Below are 21,406 nucleotides of genomic sequence, written 5' to 3'. Positions count from 1 at the left end.
ACAAAATGTCATCTCTTTTGAAGCTGGGCAATAGGGATATGGGGAACCTCTACATTATTCCTTGATTTGGGATATTTTTGAAAATTTCCATAGTAAAAAAAGGTAAACACACAAAACCGAGAGCAACAGTGAATTAATTGTTGACTTTCAGAGTATTTTATTACTATGGTAAAAGCAACATAGAAATGAGAAAAACAAACATACAACAGAAGTAGGCTGCAGAACTTAATGATGGGAATCCATGATCCCTGAGCTGTGTGACCTCTCTAAGCCTCAGTTTCCCGACCTGTCAATAGGGAGGTTCCTTGCTGACTGGTAGGCATGTAGTATGAACTTAACTCTGATTATTATTGTGGTTGCTGTTGGCTGGTCCAGAGCAGCGCATTAGAAGCCTGACAGAATGACCTCCACTCCAATAGCAGTTTTTGAACTAGAGTATGAGGACCACCAGAGAGCTGGCAAATGCAGAGTCCAGGGCCCCTCTCCAGGAGTCTGACTCAGTCTGTACCTAGAGTCAGGCTTAGGAATCTGCATCTTAAATAAGAGCCCAGGTAATTCCTACTAGGGAAATACCACATGTAGCCCAAGGCCAGACACCCTAGGGAGCAGGTCTGCACGGAGGAAAGTGTGTGGCCATGCAGAAACAGGGCTGGATGCAGTTTGGGACAACTGCCCACTTATGATTCCCGGTGGACTTTGTCATCAGTCACAGCTAGGAAAACTGGCATGTGACAGGCACCATGGGAGTCTTTTGTTTTGCAGAAATAGTGAATAAATGACAAGTCACCTTTGTGCTTTCCTCCAAGAGGGACAGAGTCTGGGCAACTGACTTAGGTTAGAATTTGGTTCCAACACATGTGAACTGCATGGCCCTGGCCCATGGCTGACCGCTGAGTGTCTGTGAAATGGGAACAATGATAGCAGTATCAGAACCAGTCACAAGGGGTTGAGGCTGTCACAGGAGGCTATCAGAAGTTGAGGCACTGGACAAGAACCCCTGTTAGTAAGCTTTGGGACCCACTTCTTAAGGTTCCACGTTAGAAGTGGAGGTCCCTTTGCCTTCTCAGTCACAGGAAAGCAGGATCTAGGACAAAGGAAGAATGTAACTCAGTAAACCCATCTCACTTGAGACCATACACGTCCTGATGATATACTCCCAGGGCAAAATAGGCAGCAGACCCAGGCAGGGAGCCTGGGTGTGCACCTTCAGCCCCAACTGTTCAAGGAACCCTTGTCTTAATCCGTGTCTCAGTCTTAATTCTGTTCTCGTTTTCCTAATCCCAACCTGGCCTCCAGGCTCCTCCTGTCTGCCAGATTCTAAATGCAAGGCTACAGGGTGTGTATGGGTGGGTCAGGGGTGGGTGGGGATGGAGGGAAAGGGGCTGGCTATAGGTGGAGTCCAGACGGCCAATCTGGTCTCAACCTGGTCTCAACCTGGTCACCACCCACTTTGGTAATTTAGTCAGTGTCACTAATTCAGACACAAGAAGTAATCCCAGGCACATCATATCTCTACGGCAAAATCACTTGTTTGAGGAATTTGTGAATTCCAAGTCCCTGTCTTTCTTGAAAATAGTACTAATTTATGCTTGAAAAATTAGCCCTATGGAATAGGGCTAATTCCAGCCCTATGGAAAATGCAAACAGACATATCGTCCCATTCTAGACTGAGCTGCCCAAAGGCAGGGCCCACTGCTCCATCAGCCCCTGGCCTGAGTTAAACACAAGGCAAGTATGGCCTGAAGGAGCAAGTGAATCTGCTGTCCCACTCAGCCTTGTGTGGGGACTCTCTCCTTATCCGAACACACAGCCCCACCTTTTACCTGTATTTTCAGTTTTGCTCATGAGGAGGCATGCCCCACCCTGTGACCTACCCTGTGCCCCTCTCCCCAACCCCCTCCCACAGACCCTCAGCCCCTCCACTAGCCAGGAGTCACCTTTTTCAGAGAAAGGGAAAGTGAGAACCTCCAAATAGCCCAGAGATGGAGTCTGCTTTAAAGTAGGAGCCCTGGCTGGGAGAGCAGGTACCAACTGTCAGGTGGGTGTCCACCCCTATCTCCTGGGAGACTCTTGGCTGCTTCCCAGGGAAGGGAACGGTGTGCAGAAGGCACAGCTCCTACAGACAGGGGGCCTGTCTCCTTTGGGGCAGGGAATTCAGGCCACCAGTTCCTTCATGTTGCAGGAGCTGGATCCCATTCTCCTTAGAGGCCCCCAAACCCTTAGTGGAGTCTGATCCTGTACAGTAACAATTTATTATCCATTGAGCTGGACTGAAGTGGAGCTTTGGGGAGACATGACATGGTATGTGTCCTGAAACTGCCATTACAAATAAGCACGAACTTGGTGGCTTAACACAACAGAAATTTATCCTCTCACAGTTCTGAAGGCCAGAAGTCCAAAGTCAAGGTGTGGGGAGAGCTATGCTCCCTCTGAAGCCTCTATGGAAGGATCCTTCTTGCCTCTTCTAGCTTCTGGTGACTCCGGGCATTCCTGGCTCCAATCTCTGCCTCCATCTTTACGTGGCCTTTTTCTCTGAGTCTCTGCTTGTTCTTTCCTGTCTCTTAGGACACTCTCATTGGGTTTAGGACCTACTGTATCCACGATCTCATCTGAATTCTTACCTGAGTTATCTGCAAAGACCTTATTTCCAAATAAGGTCACATTCTGAAGTTCCAGGCAGACATGGTCTCTTGGAGGGTATACTATTCAACCCAGCACAAACATTAGGTAGCAAATAGCATAGCAAGAAGTGGTAAAAAGGCTGTGGGGAGCTGGGGAATCTTGATCCAGTGACTTCTGTGCCTCAATTGTCCTAGCTAGTGAGGGCTCCTGAACATCTCTGAGCTCCACTATCAGCTGGGGTGGGGGGTTCCTCTTTTACATATGAGGAAACTGAGGCTCCTCATATGTAAGTGTTGAGTGAACAGCCAAGGTAGCCCAGGGGGCTAGAGCTGGGACTGAAATCCAGTTTGGTTTGGCACCAGAGCTTGAGGGTTTCACAGACAAGTTGGGCTGGATTTGAGGAACTCCAATGCTGATAAGATCCTAAGATCTTTCCATTCTGAGGAACTTAATTTACCAATAGAAGGCAAAGGTGTTAACTATCTTAATTTTCATGTTCCTTCACTCCCTCATATCATAGATTTTGGGATGTGACTGCTTCCTTGAAATCACTTGAAAAAGTGAGGTCAAAGAGAACAAAGATTGATTCAGTTATTTGTAGGAATTATTAATCTGGACTGGGAAAATAAAGCAGGGACACCCAACTGGACCCAGCCTCACCCCTGCTACCTATGTGGATTTTATACCCTGGGGAAGCTATCCTGGATTCCTGCTCCTTTGTACACTGACCGAGAACACCAGGGTGGCTCTGGGGAAATTTTTCAGAGGTGTAGAGAGGAGTGGAAAGCAAATTTTCTTTTTCTGCCAACTATGAAGTCCCAAGGCTGGATGGAGAATGTCTTCTTAGGAAGTTTCTAGTACCTTGGACCATGCCTGAAAAAATTTATTTATTCAATGATTCTCTATCGTGCATTGCTCAGAACCGGGTTGTAAGCTTCCTAGGGCAGTGAGGGCACCACTTTGCTTATGGCTGCCCAGCAGGGCTTAGAACCTGGTACACACCAGGGCTCCACAGAGTTGCTGAGAGAACAAACTCATCCTTGGTCACAAGACGTCAAAAGAAGGGCTCCAGATGTAGAGCAGGGGAGGAAAGAATTTCTTGTTCTGGGTTTTGGTTTCTTTACTTGTAGACGGTAGAACCGCTGCTTGCAATGGCAGAATTTAAAGGTGGTTGGGTGCCCCACCTTTCCCCAGCCTGTAATCCGGTCCCAATTCAAATGCCACGGAGAGTACGGCTCATTTGCTCTTTGATCTCTGGTGTATTTGCATCCTCTGGTTCCTAAACTAAGTTAGTAATCCACTGAAAGGAGGCTTACTTAACGGAGAAAGCTTGTTCCCACCACATACCCAAGGCAGGCCAATAGCCTCAGAAAATGAGGGCGCCCGCCCTCTGTGAGCTCACAAGCTCCCGGGGCGGTTATTATTACCCTTATTTTCTTAGAAGGCACCCAGGGCTCAGAGAGGCCAAGCGACTTGTCCAAGGTCACACAGCTTAGCAGGCTGAGCAAGGATAAGGACTCGGGTCCCCGGAGCCCAGTTCCAGCGGCTTTTCAAAGACACCCGCTACCTTCCTATTGTGCCGCTTAGGAATAAAGCAGGTTGGATGCCTGGCTTTTACCTAAAACAATGCTCTACGCAAATCTGTTGGAACAAAAGCAACCAGGAATCCGCCCCGCATTTTCCGTTCCTCCGGCTCCGCTGGCCAATCGACTCCGCTGGCCACGGAGGGGAGGGACAGGGCGATCTTACGTGATCGACAGAACTGGAGAGGCGCGGCCGCGGCGGGGGTAAATCGAGATTGGGGACCCGAAACAATCACGGGCCTAGAAGCAGCAGTTCGAGCCAATCAGCGGGGGGTGGGAGGCGGGCCCTGCGGGCCCCGCTGTCGCGAGAGGCAGCCACCCCGCCCACTTGAGCCTCGTCCCGGTGTCCGTCAGCGGTGAGCACGGCTGCGCTCGCTCGGATCCGTCCGCGGCGCGAGGAGCCTGTGCGCGAGAAGCCCGGGCGCGAGGCCGCGCGAGTGCCGGCGCAGATCCCTCCGCCGTCCGCCCGCACGCCGCGCCCCGCGTGTCCCTCCAACGCCGCTCCCGAGGCATCAGTCCACCCGCTCGCGGCCTCCGTCCTAGTAACGGCCGGCCAGCACCAGCGCGGCGGCGGCGGCAGTGGCATGGCCTGGGCAGCTCCGTCGGGGGGCGGCCCGCAGTGACAGACCCTGCGGCGCGGGGGGAGATGGGGGCGGCCGCCTCCTGGGCGACGACGACGACGACGACGAGGAGCAGCCGCCGCCGCCGCCGCGCACCGGCCACCGCTGGGGACGGGCGCGGGCCAAGAGCCCGCCCGTGAGCGGGGGGCCCGAGGTCGCTCGCCGCCCCCGGCCGCCCCGGGCCCCCCAAGCGCCTCGCGCGCGCCCACCCGCCCGCCCCTGGCGGGGGTCTCACCCGCGCCGCGCGCCCCCGGCCCAGTCCGCGGCGCCCGCCCTCCGTCACCCGGCCCCGCCGCACCCCCCGCTCGCACCCGCCGCGCCCCGCGCCCCCGACCCCGGGCGGCGGCCTCCGGCCCCGGGCGGCGGCGTGCCACGGGCGGCAGCATGGTGGAGAAGCGCTGCCCGCTGCAGAGGGACGGTGTGTACCGTTGGTTCTCGGAGCTGCCGTCGCCACAGCGCGTGGAGTTTCTGTGCGGCCTGCTGGACCTGTGCATCCCTCTCGAGTTGCGCTTCCTCGGCTCGTGCCTCGAGGACCTGGCGCGCAAGGACTACCACTCGCTGCGCGACTCAGAGATCAAGGCCAACAACCCTGCCGATCTGGGCAGCCTCACCAACCTGACAGACGAGGTGGTGCGCAGCAAGCTGCTGGTGTCGCTGGCGCTGCTGGGCTCGGAGCAGCGCGAGGCGGCTGGCGTGCTCTACCGCACGCTCACACACATCGACTCCATCATCCACAACTACGGGCTGCAGCTCAACGAGGGCCGCACGGGCGATGAGTTCCTGCTGCTCTTCACCATGGCCTCCAACCACCCGGCCTTCAGCTTCCACCAGAAGCAGGTGCTGCGCCAGGAGCTCACGCAGATTCAGAGCAGCCTAAGCGGCGGTGGCGGAGGCCACGGGGGCAAGAGCGCGCTGCCCACCTGCCCGTCTTGCCACAAGGTGAGTGCCCACGCGGGAGCCAGGTCCGGCGCGCCCACCCGCACCCCAAGCTTTCAGTCCGCTCCTCCAAAACCCACTCACACCCAAGCCTTCACCCCACACCTCAAAATTACACTAGCTCCCCAAGCTTTCACTTGGGGTCCCAAACGCCCACCTGTCCATTAAGCCTCCACTCCAAATCCCCACCCCAACCTTCCGTCCTGTGCCCGGAGTCCCCACCTCGCAACCCTAACCACTTATCTCAAGCTTCCGCTCCACATTTGTGTCCCAAGCCTCCACCATGTATTCCTACCCTTTCCCAAAGCCCTGTCCCCACCTCGACCCACAAACCAGTCTGGCACCTCACGCCCTTGGGACTGTTGCATCGGTCTCACCGGGGTCAGTAACGGGATGTCAGGGAGGTCCGCGCTCGTGGCTCCCCTAGATGGACATAGCCCCAGTCAGAGGTCATAGCTCCTGTGCGGTTCTTTTAGGCCTTTGTCTCCTCAATCGGGCTCTTGGGCGACAGATAACATTTACATATTGTGTCGCCTTGATTTCTCCAAATCTGTTGTTTGTTACTAGAAAAGGAAACCATTGTGAGATGGAGATGGAAGGCACTAGAATGTTCGCAGACATTCGCGAGTATAGTGCGGCACCCCAGACCTGGGTGTCTGTTTCCCTTAAGTGGGCAGGTGTTGCGGCTGGAGGGGGGGATGGGGAGGGTTGTAGCGCAGCGTGTGCACGGGTGTGTGAGCACATGTACACATGTATTCCTGTATTTGTGAGTGCATGCGTGTGTGTATACCCACTGATGAGTGTGTGTGAGTGTATTGGTATGTGTGTATGTGTATTTATGAATGCACATGCATATCTGTGTTTCTGTTTGTGTTTAACAGACAGTGGCATGTGAAACAGTTTTTTCTCAAGGCCTGCCTTTGTGGGTGCTGAGGGTATCAGTCTCCTAAGGAATGCTAGGTTAAGTTAAAGATCTCCAGTCTCCAAGTTAAACAGGAAGGGCATCATGGTCATCCACTTAGAAATGTGAACTTTTGTCTAAATGTTTTAAAACTATGTAAACAAAATGGGGCTCAAACTTATTTTAAATGGCCCTTTGGGACCCAATGCCAAAATTGTGCTCTGAGAAAAAAAGATTTTTCTTTGACCAAGTGTGTCTCATTTACGGTTTCCCACTGAGTTGGGAAACAAGAGATTACAGTCAGGACCAGTAGTGCTGAGTATCTTTCTTTGATAGTGCCTAAGCTCCTTTAAGTTAAATGTTTGATACTCTCTGGTTTGTTGTTGGTGGTTTTAAGCTATCTTTCAACCCTGGATTGTGGCTTTTCTTTAATGTCTTCCTCTAAGAAGTGGTTGTGGTCCCTGCGTTGGTTTTAATGTGTCTTTTTTTTTTTTTTTTTTTTTTTGGTGACATTGACCTCCGAGACCATGGTTTTCTTTTTAAGAGTGTTCAGATCCCACCCATGTTGTGTACTGGGCAAAAAAATGTTACCATGGCTAAAGCAAAGAGAAAGCTGGGTCCCAGGGAATGTGGTGATCTGTAGGGAGCTCAGTAAGCTTTGGGGTGCCAGTGGAGTGTCACCTGTTCATGGGATTTCAGTCCCCTAAGGTCAACTTCATGTGCTGTTAGTCTGTAGGTTAAATGTCACACACGGATAACGTTCATGGCTGTGATTCCCGTTTATTCAGCTCTTGAGGGGGGTCTTTTGTATGTGCAGATGCGTCGCTTCATTAAAAGCAGAAGGTGATGGTCATTATTTTGGTGGGGCAGTAAGCTAAAAGCTAGGAGAAAAAATATCATATTTTCTATCAAGTCAGAAATCCCTTTGATGTGATGAAGGGGCTGATCTATCTATCCTCCCACCCACCTACCCAAATGGGCACTGAATTGACCAAGTGACCTTGACCAGAGCCCTCCAACCTTCAGTGTTTCTCTATTGGAGGGCAAACTACCTGCCTCATGGACTTGTTTGGAGGGTCACATGAGGTCACGTGTGAAGTGCCCAGCAGATGTGCAATGAGGGCTTCCTTCTATCCTCTCTGACTTTTTACAGAGGAATGCTAACTTGAGCAAGGCATGTTGTTAATAGAGTGAAATGTTTATGTCTCGGAGTGTTCATGTTTTCTAAATTGATTTTTGGATACTTAACTTAGAACTAACAGTATTTTTGCTCATCCTTGGGAAATTGGAGAATTCTGCCTGACTTTAATAACGAGGTTATAGTGAGTAACCTTGGGGCTATTGCTTCCTTATTTCCAAACAGCCATGGTATCTAGTTTTCCCTACATCCTCTACGTCACTGCTAAACTAAGTTCACATAAGTTTCTGTTCCTTTGCTGATTTAAAGTTAAGGCCTGACATTGATAAAAAACTCTTCTGTTGCTTGGAGTAAGCAACTCAGAGGAAATCTAGCCTTTAAGCATTTTGCTGCCTTAGTTTCTCTAAATCTAACACTTAGTGTAAACCTGAGAAAGCAGTCCCATTAAAGCCCTGTTTGTATTTCTTTTGTAAGCTGTTGTGTTTTGTTTTAAACTCTGGGCCTAGAGACTTTGTGTTTATCTTTTAGATAAAGATGTTGACTGCTTCATCCTTTATCCTATTTAAAGTGACACTTCTTTTAACTATATTTACTGCTGTTGGCATTATTTACATTTGTTTCGCCAAACCCTTACTATGTTATTATAAAATTCTTATTGCTCTGAGGAGTTGCAAAAGAAGTTTAAAAGTGTGAGGAATGTAAAACAGACATTTTTACTTTTCAGAAGGAGAAGTATTGAGAGCGGTAGAGCTGGTAGTAGATGGCAGCTGCTTTACTGTACTCAGTCGCTGACAGGTACTGCAGGTATGCTGTTCCTTAAGGCACGATGGGAATAGTGATAATGGTTGGTTTGGACTTAACACTACCACTGTCTTTCCACTTTATTTAAATATACAGCCATAGTTTGGGAAGAAATTTAAGCTTATCCTTTGTAGTCTTTTCTCTATGTAAGTGATAACGTGCTATGGCCATATATGCTTAATTTTTAAAATAACAGCTTTATTGAGACTTAACCCGTATATCATAAAATTTACCCTGTTAAAGTAGGCAATTCATTGGCTTTCAGTACATTTAGAGAATTGTGCCCTCCCACCTTTGTGTTTCCGAATCCTCATGGTAGGGATCATACTGGAACTATTTTATGAGATTGATTTCTTTAAAGGGCATGCTGAAACAGTGATTTTAAAGTGTTCACTGGAGGAATGTGGTGGGTGGTAGTCTTCGTTTGGGTTTCTTACCCTTCGTTCAGCCAGGCCCCTCTCTTTGTTGCTTGTACAGTCTTCCAGAGAGACTCTGTGTATTAACAAACAGATAACTGCCGTTTATCTGTAACACCTAATTATTTGGTGTTACTCCCCTTTCTCTTGGTAGTCCTTCCTGGTGACCATTCCATGTCAGTGCATAGAGCTTCTTCATTCTGGCTTATGTGTTATTTAATCAGTCCCTATTGGTGGACATTCTGTTTCCAACTTACCATTTTAGACAACTCAGGGTCTTTGACATATTACATATGTGTCATCTGTTGGGTTGGCCAAAAAGTCTGTAACATTTCTTCTGTACAATGGTTCTAGTAGTCCTTGGTTGTCTTTAACTTTATTTGAAACAATAATGTTAGATTATATTGTGACAGTTGTCATATCAGCGTGCATTTGAAAATAAACTTACCAGAATTGGTGAATTTTTGTGCAGCCATCTTAATTTCCGGTGTATTATGCTTTATAATTTCAAGAAAGCTAAAAATGCAACTGAAACACAAGAAAGGATTTGTGCAGTGTATGGAGAAGGTGCTGTGACTGATCAAACGTGTCAAAAGTGGTTTGTGAAGTTTTTTGGTACCATTGCCATTTTGGCCAAATAATTCTTTGCTGTGGGGCTGTCTTGTGCATTGGGAGATGTTCAGCAGCACCCGTGGCCTCTACCCACTAGAAGTCAATAGCAGAAGATAGATGACTTACTCAAAATATCTAAATCAATAAAGTTATTGGTGAAAATGAAAAATGTCTTATTTTTTGGAAAAAACTAAACGGGCTTTTTGGCCAACCTAAAACATATGACAAGCAGTATGCATAGCCTTTCACATTTCAGTAAGTGCACCTATAGAGTAGAAACCTGGAAGTGGGATTGGTGGTTCTGTACTTCTGTAATTACTTTAGATATTGCTGAGATCCACTTTTTGGAATTCCCACAGCAGTGTGTGAGTGCATGTTTGTATGCCTTCAGCTAGTATAAAGAGTTAGCGCCCCTCATCCCCTTCCCCAGATCTCTGCCATTTGGTTAGGTGAGAAACACACCTCAGTGTAGTGTGATGTTATTTTGCAGTCCTTTTTTGAGTGAGGTTGAATATTTTTTCAAGTGAACCTTTATTTTTGGCAAGCTCTCCATATCCTTTGTCCATGTCTGTTGGGTTGTTGACCTTTATTGTTTTTTTAGGAGCTCTTTTAAGTTTCAAGGAAATTGTCCTTTTGTCTTTAGAATTTGCAAATATTTATTTTCCAGGGTTTTTTCCCTTTGCCTGTGGACTTTTGCCATGCAGTTTTTTGTTTTTTTGTTTTTTAATTTATCAGCCTTGTATGGCTTCTGGGTTTTGTGTCATAATCAGAAATGCATTATACATTATGCACGGTATGTATATTATGCATATGCCTTATACATTATACAGATAGTCCCTGTGGTTTCTTCTGGTTCAGAACTTGTGTGGTTTCTCATTTTACATTTAACAGATTCACCTGGAGTTTATTACGGTGTAAGGCAGAAAGCTAGTTTTATGTTTTCCAGATGACCGCCCAGTTGCCCCAGTGCCATTTGTTGAATAATCCATCTTTTCCCTTCAAGATTTGAAATATCTTCTATAATTTGCTGCATTTCCCATATATATTTAGGTTTACTTCTAGACTATATTTGGTTTCCTTGATGTTTTTATCTGATGAATTCTTTGTCAGTTTCATTGGATACTTTTCAATCCTTATCTTTTTTTGTCTCTCATTTGTTCTTTGGGTTCCCCACCCAGTGGAATTCCTAGGAGAGAGTGTTTTTAAAAAAAAAAAAAAAATATGTATGGTTGCTGAGGTGCCTCCCCCACATTCTGGCTTAAAGGAGTCTGGGCGTGGCCTGGGCAGCCCACTGAGAGCCTTCATTAGTCCTCTGATTAGGCACCACTGATTTTCCTCCTGCTTCTCTGAGTATTTTGCAGCTGCTTTCCTAGCCTTCTGATGGTGTTCCTCTCCTCTCCGTCTGTCTTTTCTCTTTTTACCTTACAATTCATGACATTTTCAGCTGTGATTTTGCCACTCACACTGATAAATACAAAACCTGAATGTCCAACTAGACGTGAGCTCCAGCTTGGAGGTTCCAGGTAGCTCAGTCTGCCCAAAGGTAAGTTTCTCTATTCCCACCTGGGACTACTCTGCCCTTGTCCCCATTCCCCCTAGTGAGAAGCCCATGCCTTTCATAGATCGTTTGCCTGCCTTCATATCCCTCCAACCAGCTTGTTTCCAAGCCTTAACCATCCTGTAGATTTGTGTTCTTCAACACGGCCACAACCCATGTTCTCCCTGTCTGTCCTTCTCACTCCCTCTCCTTCAGCCTATCCCCACCACACTTGGCATGATGGTCACACTTATGGCACACTTCTGTGTATGCAGACTTAGATTTTGGGCGAGTTGCCAGGGAGCCAGGGAATGGATAAAATTAGTCTTCAGGAAACAAGCACCACCCTAGCCTCATGTAACTGCACTCTCTCTTGAGTCAAGAGCACATGCTGGAATGTAAGTGATGATCTCCTTTTAGAATTCAGCTGACATCATTGTTTAAAGTCAACAAGAGAAAACTTTATAGCTGCTCTATTTTTTTTATAATTAAGTTAACACTTTTTTAGAAATGACTGCGACATACCCAGCTTCTCACCTTGACCTGGGTGTTGTCAACTGTAACGCCTTGTAGTCTCCCTGACCTAGATCTAGTCACTATAACAGCTAGTCTTCCTGGCCCCACTCTTAGCCTCCAGCAACAGTTCCAATGGTGTCACTGGAATGGTCTTGGTAAGATGCCTATAGGATTCTTACTCTCTGGTGTACAATTCTTGCCATGATGTCCTGCAGTCTTTGTGACCTACCCGTTGCCTACCTGCCCTTATCTCTGTGTGTACTTGCAGTACCTTATATTCCCTGTGTTTTCTCTCTCCACTGAGCCTTTGCAGATGATGTTCTCTCAGATGGGGTTACCTGGTGCCTACCTGAGGCACCCTAGCCCTGTCTTCTTGGCTCATACATACTAAACTTTGTTTCTTCCTTCTGTCCTAGAACTTAGCATGCTGTATTATAATAGGCTTCTTTAAATTTCCATGGCCATATGATCTCACCTTTAACTGGAACATAATCAATAGAAGAAAAAAGCAAACAAAATATAACCAGAGACATTGAAGTTAAGAACAATCTAACAATAGCCAGGGCGGGGGTGGGGGGGGGTGGGGGCGGGGACAGTGGGAAGAGGGGATTACAGGAACTACTATAAAGGACACATGGACAAAACCAAGGGGGAGGGTGGAGGTGGAGGAAGGAGATGGGTTCACCTGGGGTGGGGTGGAGGGATGGGGAGAAAAGGCATATAACTGTAATTGAATAACAATAAAGGAAAAAAAAATTTCCATGACCAGACTTTTACTTACTACTGGAGGGCAGAAGTTGTCTTTCTTTTTCGATCCCAGAGCCCACAGTCTCTGCCACCCCTGAGCATCTGTGAAAACTAGTGGCAAGGAGGTGCTGGGTGTTTATGAAAGGCTATCCTAGTGAAAACATTTTTTTTTTTAGTGCTTTTTTTTTTATGGCCCTATTGATAATAGTACCTGTTACCAACTCAGGGTCTTCCTTAGTTGCCTGTATCTAATGGCCATTTCTCTTACACATTTCATAGCTGTAGATGCTAATGAATTTTAACATTGGCATTCCACTTTATTATTTTACAAGCTGGCATGCAAAAGCTTTCACTGGGAGAAATTCTCTGAACATGGTAGTTTGGCTTTACGTTATCCCATGACAAAACCAAGTTTAATGGACAAAGTACACAGAGAGCTGGGGAAGGGCATATCACCTCCTGATGCTCTGATAGACTGTCTCCCTTGCTATCCGTGCAGGTCAGGAGTAGTGTTTGTAGTTCGGAGAGTAAGACTGCTTTGAACTTATTCCTGTAATGTTTCAAAATTGTAAATCTTGGTTAGCCTAGATATTTTAGTTTGCTCTCGAATGGCAATAAGCTAAATGAATTATCCTGATTAAAGGCTGTTAATTATCCTGATTAAAGTTTAGTTTATATTTTTTACACTGTAAATAATGACAGCAGATTAATTTCAAGAAGGGAGCATTATAGACTCATCTCCTAATTATTTGGGACTTACACGTAAAAGCTTCAGTAGATTTACTAGGAAGAAATTATTATAGCCTCAGGTTTCTTACTGGTTCACAAGTCAATTAATTAAAACATGTATATGTAGGAGCTACTTCTTGAAATATTAAAGTCTTGAGTAGAAAAAATAACTTTGAAAAAGGAAGAGAATTAATCTATGGGGAAGGAGAATAATCCCTTTTCCTCCTGTGGGCATTTAATAAAATATAAAAGTTTGGGAATAACGCTAACAACCTAGCTATAATAAAGTTAATAACATTGACAAGATACTTCGAATGCACCAGTATTGAAGTTGTGTGGGAAGCTCTTTGTGGTATGTGCACTCTACCTGGACACAATAAAATTTCAGAATGCTGTTCTGTATTTATGTGCTACCTTGAAAGGGTGGATTCTTTGGACTCCAGCTTCCTGACAGGGTATTTTCTTGTATGGGTACTGTTGCAAGGTGTGGAATACCTGAGAACATTTACTTGTGTGGGATTTTTCTTCTTTATTTTGAAGGCTAGGCATGCAGCTCATGAGGCAGTGTACTATTAATATTTGTATTGGGGAGGCTAATTTACCGATCAAAGTGATTTTTGTCTTTTAGAATTATTAATAAAGAGATGAAGTAGAAAACAGGTAGTCATAAAGAGGGAATGATGTCAATGATAGATAACATTTCAAATATTTTCTATGTATAAGGCACTGTTCTAAATGTTTTGAATGTATTTATTCAATCCTCATAACAACTCAGTGAGTTAGGTTCTATTTTTGTCCCCATTTTAGTGGTGGGAAAACAGACACAGAAAGGTTAAGTGTAAGTAATTTGCTAAAGGTGACATTTGTAAGTGACTATTTTTATTATGTGATGCCAAAATTATGTTTAAAAATATTTCCCTACATTGTCAAAAGTGAGGAGAAACCTAAAGAATATGAAATGAGAAGAAAAAGGGAGGCCTAAGTTCTGTGTAGCTTGCAGAAGTAGGAACTGACGTCATTCACAGTTTTGTTCACACTGCCAGTGCCCAGCCACCACTGGGCCTGCTGCTGATTACATTTGGGATCTACTGTCTTTATAACATATTTCCTCCCCCCACTACCTCAGCCCCCAGTTATTAATTTTTATTCATTCAATAACCTTTAGTGATAATCTTCAGTACTAAGCTCTGTTTTTTAAATTTAAATTTAAAGTGAAAACATTTTATGAGATGCACATACAAGGTCTGTCTGGAAGAAGTCCAGCCATTGTTAATATAACAAGAATGGTTTTCACCACATCCAAGTAACCTGGCATCCAAGGAGAGTGGACTGGAATGCACATGTGTGAACAATGATGACTTCATTATACTAGTCTGTGGGTGAGCATGTGTGGCCATTGCATTCAAAATGACTTACCGAGTAGAGCAATGTATCTGCATCAAATTTTTCATTAAGCTTGAACATTCCTCCACAGAAATTATTCAGATGATTCAGAAGGCCACAGCTATGGGCAACTGGTAATTGGCAGCTTCACCACAACATGCCTCATTATGTCTTATGGAGAGTTTTTTGGTGAAACGTCAAATCACCCAGGTGATTCAGCCCCGCTACAGCCCAGATTTGGCACCCTGTGACTTCTGGCTTTTCCCAAAACTAAAGTCACCTTTGAAAGGGAAAAGAGTTCAGACCATCAGTGAGATTCAAAAAAATATTACAGGACAGCTGATGGTGACTGGAAGAAGTGTGTGAGGTTCCAGGGTGCCTACTTTGAAGGGGACTGAGGCATCATTGTCCTATGTACAATTTTTCATGTGTCTGTTGTTCATAGTACATGACTGGATACCTTCTGGACAGACCTTGTATTTTAAGTGTCCATTTGAGTTTTGATAAATGCATAAACCAGTGTAACCAAACCACCGTCAAGATATATAACATTTCTGTTATCCCAGAAAATTGCCTCATGCCATTTTCTGGTCAGTTCCCACTTTTACCACTACCATTCCCCCGCTTCCCAACCTGCCCTTTTTTCTATTTTTTTTTCTGTTCTACTTTTTCCCCACCATTGGTTAGTTTTGCCTATTCTGGAACTTCATTTAAGCGGAATCATAGAATTTCATTTTGGCCATTGGCTTGCCTTATGCTTGCATTGTTGCGTTATTTTTAGCATTTGGTTTAGGGGTTACAGTGTGTATTCTTAAGTTTCCACAGTCTCTCAAGTGTACCTCTCAGTCTTGCAATTGCAACCATTTACCTTCTCTGTCCTTCATGCTGCGGTTATCATATGTGTTACCTTACACATGCTATAATAAACCCCACAGTATAGCATTTTTTGCATTAACGTGAATGCAATGTTTAAAATTAAGGAGAAAAGATAGCCTTATATACTTACTAACATATTTACTATTTCCAGTGCTTTTCATTCCTTACTGAAGACCCAATTTGTCCATATCCCTTCTGTCCGGAAAACTTTTCTTCAGCATTTTTTGGAGTGCAGGTCTGCTGGCAAGAAATTCTTAGTTTTCTTTTATCCATAAATGTTTTGCTTTTGCCTTTTTGCTAAAGGGTCTTTTCATTGGATGTAGGATTCTGTGTTTTCATTTTTTTTCTTCCAGCATGTAAAGAATATGAGGCCCTGGCTGATATGGCTCTGGATTGAGTGCTGGCCTGTGAACCAAAAAGTCACCAGTTCAATTCCCAGTCAGGGAACATGCCTGAATTGCAGGCCAGGTCCCCAGTTGGGGCGAGTAAGAGGCAACTGATGGATGTTTTTCTCACACATTGATGTTTCTTTCCCTCTCTTTCTCCCTCCCTTCCCCTCTCTCTAAAAATAAATAAAATCTTTTTAAAAAAAAACAATTAAAAAAAAGAAATTGAGACAGTGTCTTCTGACCATAGTTTGTATTGCTGGTCTGGTATATCTAACATGCTATTCTTCTTTGGTTGGCTTCAAGATAGTCTCTGTGTCTCAGTATTGGAGCAGCCTGACTATAATGTGTTCAAGTGTTAATTTTCTTTTCAAGTTTTGTTGAATGTATTGGGGTGACATTGGTCTACAAAACTGTATAGATCTCAGGTGCACAATTCCACAGTACACCACCTCTTTCCTTCTGCGGCTCTGGTTGTAAGTATATTAAACCTTTTGATATTCCACGGGTCTTGGAAGTTTTGTTCATTTCCCCCCCTCAAATATTTCTTTGTTTTTCAGACTGGATAGTTTCTGGCAATCTGTACTGGTTCTCACTGTCTTCTGTTAATTGCAAACTGCTATTAAGCTCATCCAGTGGATTTTTTAGTTTAGGAATAGCATTTTTCATTTTAGAATTTCCATTTTAAAAAATGTTTATTATTTTAAGACTTTAAAAGCACTTTTAGGTTTACACAGATTAAACATTAAAGTCATCCAATGTCCACGATTTACATTAGAGTTCACTCTCGGTGTTGTACGTTGTATAGGTTTGGACAAATGTATAATGACCTGTGTCCATCATTATAGTATGATAGAGTATTTCCACTGTCCTTAAAATTCTCTGCGTTCCACTTGTTCATCCCACCTTTTCCCCCAACCCCTGGCAGTCACTGATCTTTTTAGTGTCTCCATAGTGTTGTCTTTTCCAGAATGTCTCATAGTTGGAACCATACAGTGTATAGCCTTTCACATTGGCTTCTTTCACCTAGTAATGTGCATTTAAGGTTCCTCCATGTCTTTTCATGGCTTGATAGTCATTTTTTATCACTGATTCACTGGATAATAGGTATTCTCTGCATGTGCACCATTCATTATCCATTCACCCACTGAGGGATATTTTGGTTCCTTCCTGAATTTCCTTTTTAAAATAATTTCTGTTTCCCTCCAGAGATATCTTTCTGGTTTGGACCTCGTGAGCATATTTTCCTTTGTGTTCTTTTTTTTTTTTTTTTAATATATTTATTGATTATGCTATTACAGTTATCCCATTTCCCCCCCCACTCCACTCCATCCTGCCCACCCCCTCCCTCCCACATTCCCTCCTATAGTTCATGTCCATGGGTCATACTTATAAGTTCTTTGGCTTCTACATTTCCTACACTATTTTTACCCTCCCCCTGTCTATTTTCCACCTATCATCTATGCTACTTATTCTCTGTACCTTTCCCCACCTCTTCCCCTCCCACTCCCCTATTGACACCCCTCCATGTGATCTCCATCTCTATGGTTCTGTTCCTGTTCTAGTTGTTTGCCTAGTTTGCTCTTGTTTTTGTTTTAGGTGTGGTCGTTAATAACTGAGTTTGCTGTCATTTTTACTGTTCCTATTTTTGATCTTCTTTTTCTTAGGTAACTCCCTTTAACATTTCATATAATAAGGGCTTGGTGATGATGAACTTCTTTAACTTGACCTTATCTGAGAAGCACTTTATCTTCCATTCTAAATGATAGCTTTGCTGGATACAGTAATCTTGGATGTAGGTCCTTGCGTTTAATCTTGGGTAATGTAATTATGATGTGCCTTGGTGTGTTCCTCCTTGGGTCCAGCTTCTTTGGGACTCTCTGAGCTTCCTGGAAGTCTATTTCCTTTGCCAGATTAGGGAAGTTCTGCTTCATTATTTGTTCAAATAAGTTTTCAGTTTCTTCCTCTTCTTCTTCTCCTTCTGGCACCCCTATAATTCGGATGTTGGAACGTTTCGAGATGTCCTGGAGGTTCCTAAGCCTCTCCTCTTTTTTCCAAGTTCTTGTTTCTTCATTCTTTTCTGGTTGGATGTTTGTTTCTTCCTTCTGGTCCACACCGTTGATTTGAGTCCCAGTTTCCTTCGCATCACTATTGGTTCCCTGTACATTTTCCTTTGTTTCTCTTAGCATAGGCTTCATTTTTTCATCTACTTTTCGAACAGATTCAACCAATTCTGTGAGCATCTTGATAACCAGTGCTTTGAACTGTGCATCCGATAGGTTGGCTATCTCTTCGTCGCTTAGTTGTATTTTTTCTGGAGCTTTGAAGTTTTCTGTCATTTGGGCCTTTTTTTTTTTTTTTTGGTCTTGGCGCTTCTGTTACTTTAAGGGGCGCAGCCTTAGGTGTTCATGGGGGCGGGGTAACGCCTCTAGCTGTGCTGTGACCCTGTATGTGGGGGAGGTGCCGAGAGGGAGCAATGGCGCCCGCCTTACTCTCCTCCGGATTTCAGTCTTTCACTTGGATACCCACAATCAAACTGGGTGCTGGTTCCCGAGTGGGTGGGCTTGTGTACACTCTAGGCCCCTGTGGGTCTCTCCAACGACCTCTCCCATGAGGCTGGGAGTCTCTCCTGCTGCCGCCCCAACCCCCACGAGCACTTTCAATCAGAGGTTTGAGGTCTTATTTCCCGGAGCTGAAGCCCTGGGTTGCTCAGTCTGCTTCGCTCCCCACCGTTCGCCCCGGTTTATCTGTGTGCGAATGTGGGTCCCGGGGGTGCTACCCACTGCTCTGCCTTCCCTGTTCTCCGCCACTCTTGAGTCCGGCCCTCTCGGTTTATCTGCGCAAATGTAGGGTTGCAGGGTCTGCTAGTGCTCAGACTGCCTGCCCCGCTCGTCCCACACTCCACCAGTCTCAGTCCTGCCACGGCCACGTGAGTCCTCTCCACCCCGGTGCCTGTCTCCGCCCCTCCTACCGGTCTGGATGAATGTTTATTTTGTATTTCCTTGGTGTCGGACTTCCTTGCCGTTTGATTTTCTGTCAGTTCTGGTTGTGCGAGGAGGCGCAGTGTGTCTACCTACGCCGCCATCTTGGTTCTCCCTTCCTTTGTGTTCTTGAGCTTCCTTGTAACAGCCACTTAGTACTCCCTCTCATTCTAGCATGTGACTCACCTTGTGCTTGGCCTCCTTTTTCTCTGTTTGGGTCATGTTTTTGTTTGTTTACATGTCTAGTACTTACAGATTGATACTTGGATTTTGTGAATGAGACATTTTAGAAAATGGATTTTGTTCTGTCCTCCTGAAGAGTACTGATGTTGTTTTGTTTGTTTAGCCAGCAGTAAGTATGGCTAGACTGAAACTCCAGGACTCTCTTCCCTGTGTTGATCAGCAGCTGCAATCTCTGTTTAGTTCTTTGGTCTTAGCTTAGCTTCTTGGAGCCTGCCCCAGGCATGCATGTGTCAGGGCTCACTGGGAGATGTGGGCAGAATTTGTATGCAGAATTGGTGGTCCCCTTCCCAGGTGCTCCCCTTTCTGAGATTTCCCTCTCACTTTCCAGCCATGGTAGTCTACTAGAATTCTGATCTCTGGTTTTTCAAGTCAGTGAGACTGGTGTTCTGTCCGAGCTTTAGTACTTTTTCTCACGTGGGCTGTGCCTGCAGGATATAAAACTTCCCCAGTGCAAATCTCTTATTTCAAGTGTAGATCTGCCTCTAGTTTTTGCTTGCTTTTGGTTGTGTTCAGTTTGTTTCTTTTTTTTTATACTTTGTCCAAACAGAGTTTATGGTTATCTGCATGAAGACTGGTCTGACTATTCAACCACTATTGAAAGTAGAATCAATCACCTGCTTTTTATATAATGCCAGTGTTCGTGTAAATATTGAACATGTGTTCTAGGGAGGATTCTCTCTCATGATGTGTAGCAGTAAAGGAGGGTTTTACACTGACATTTGTTGTTATAAAGAATCAGGTTCTGTGCAGAGGAGAACAAATGAGCTGGCCTGGTGCCTGGAAATTAGAGGGTCATTTGGAGAATATGAGATGATAATTTTAACGTTCTGGCCCTTCCTACATGCTAAATAACCAGTGGAGAATTAGGTGTATGGATGAACTTGCAGGAGAAATGTGAAAGGGCAGATTTGGGCTCTATTTCACTTAGAATCATGGAATTCGTTTGAGGAAATACCATTTACCTGTTGGATCAGAGTCTGGTTATATCTACTAAAGGAGGTAAATCTTGAATTTCTTGACCTCCAAAGTGTTTTCTTTCTCTTCATTCCAGTTGAGACTTTTCTGGCCTGATCTTTCCCTGCATGGCTGGCCATAAAGGAGATTTGGTTTCAGACTCTGGGCAGCTTTGCCTTGCTCATTATAGACATCCAGTCAAGACTCATTGAATGGAATTTGTGGCTCCTATAGACATAAAACCCAAAGGCCTGTTTTACTGGTATTTTCTGGACCTTTGATACTTCCCATACATTTCTGGTTTATTTCAATTCCTGATCTTCCCCTCCTGGATCCCTAAATGTTCTGCAGTGGAATTTATATTGTGGCTAGTACCCCACAGGGATCGTGAAGCAACCATTTAAATGTGCTAACTCCTCTGAATAGTTCATGTCAGGCAGTTGAATATTATATTGGGAACCAAAATGGTTTATTATAACACAGTTTACTTATTATGATTAGAGACCGAGCCAGTTTCTCAAAGAAAATCCTAATATTTAAATATACTTCTGGCCAAAATATGCACAATGACAATATTGTGTATAGTGTGCACTTAATGTCAGAAGTCCTGGAGGTAAAACTAACCTACATGAATGCCTCATCTGCCGTCCTTATGGGTGTGACCTTCACAGGATGAAATTCCACCTGAAGTTGCATGTGGAGGAGGAGCAACCGCAGCCTCTGCATCTGAACTTGTTTTCACTGTTAACAATTTAAGTTTTTCTCGAAGGAGGAGGGACTATCTTCCTAAATGTGTTGTTTTATATTCAAACACAGTGTTGCCTTCACAGTTTATTTAGGTTGGGTTGTTTGTTCCCACATGGCTATGCCTTTCAAACTTCTGTTTTTAAAAATGCGTCTGTATTTTCCTTTGCTGTCCCTTGTGGCCTCTTACTGCTAACATTGTACCTTTCTCCAGCAACCATTGATTTCTTTAGGCTCCCCCTACCCCCACCTTAAATTTGCTGCCTATTACTTGCTCTGCCCTAGGAGAATACACCTAAGCCTGTTGGAATTGTGTTTAAATAAAGCTGTCATTGTGAAAGACTGGGTAGTGTGTCTATTCAGACAAAAGCCTTTCTTGGTACACCCTGCTCCTCAGTTGTGTCACCAACCCGGGTAACTGTCTGTTTATTGAGCACCTGCTACATGACAGGCTCTGTAAACTTTCCAGGTACAAGATATTTTAATCCTATAAAAACCATAGGAAAGTGTCTAAGATGCTATTTAACCCAATTTTACGGGTTTCCTTAGCTTAGGAAGTACCGTCTTTAGTCAACCCAGGGCTTTTGCCTCAAATCCATGTTGTGCTGTACTTCAGAGTCACCTGAACAGTAAGTAATTCTGGACTCTTTCAGAGCTGTTTGTGCAGAGGGCATGCTCCCC

General features: G+C 44.9%; 1 protein-coding gene across 2 annotated transcripts in view; it reads left to right on the top strand.

The window, feature by feature from the left end:
• Window positions 1-4,547: 4,547 nt before the first annotated feature.
• Window positions 4,548-21,406, top strand: part of ZCCHC14 (zinc finger CCHC-type containing 14) — a 62,144-nt gene continuing 45,285 nt past the window's right edge. For both annotated transcript variants that reach the window (XM_053915434.1, XM_024556247.3), the window contains exon 1: window positions 4,548-5,764. In XM_053915434.1, the coding sequence (XP_053771409.1) occupies window positions 5,210-5,764 (555 nt within the window). In that variant the 5' untranslated portion in view covers window positions 4,548-5,209. The remainder of the gene's footprint in view (window positions 5,765-21,406) is intronic.

Source organism: Desmodus rotundus, chromosome 12 (assembly GCF_022682495.2).
Source record: "Desmodus rotundus isolate HL8 chromosome 12, HLdesRot8A.1, whole genome shotgun sequence".
Lineage (NCBI taxonomy): Eukaryota > Metazoa > Chordata > Mammalia > Chiroptera > Phyllostomidae > Desmodus > Desmodus rotundus.
Note: the sequence above shows the minus strand (reverse complement) of the source record. Positions and strands in the feature narration are given on the sequence as shown.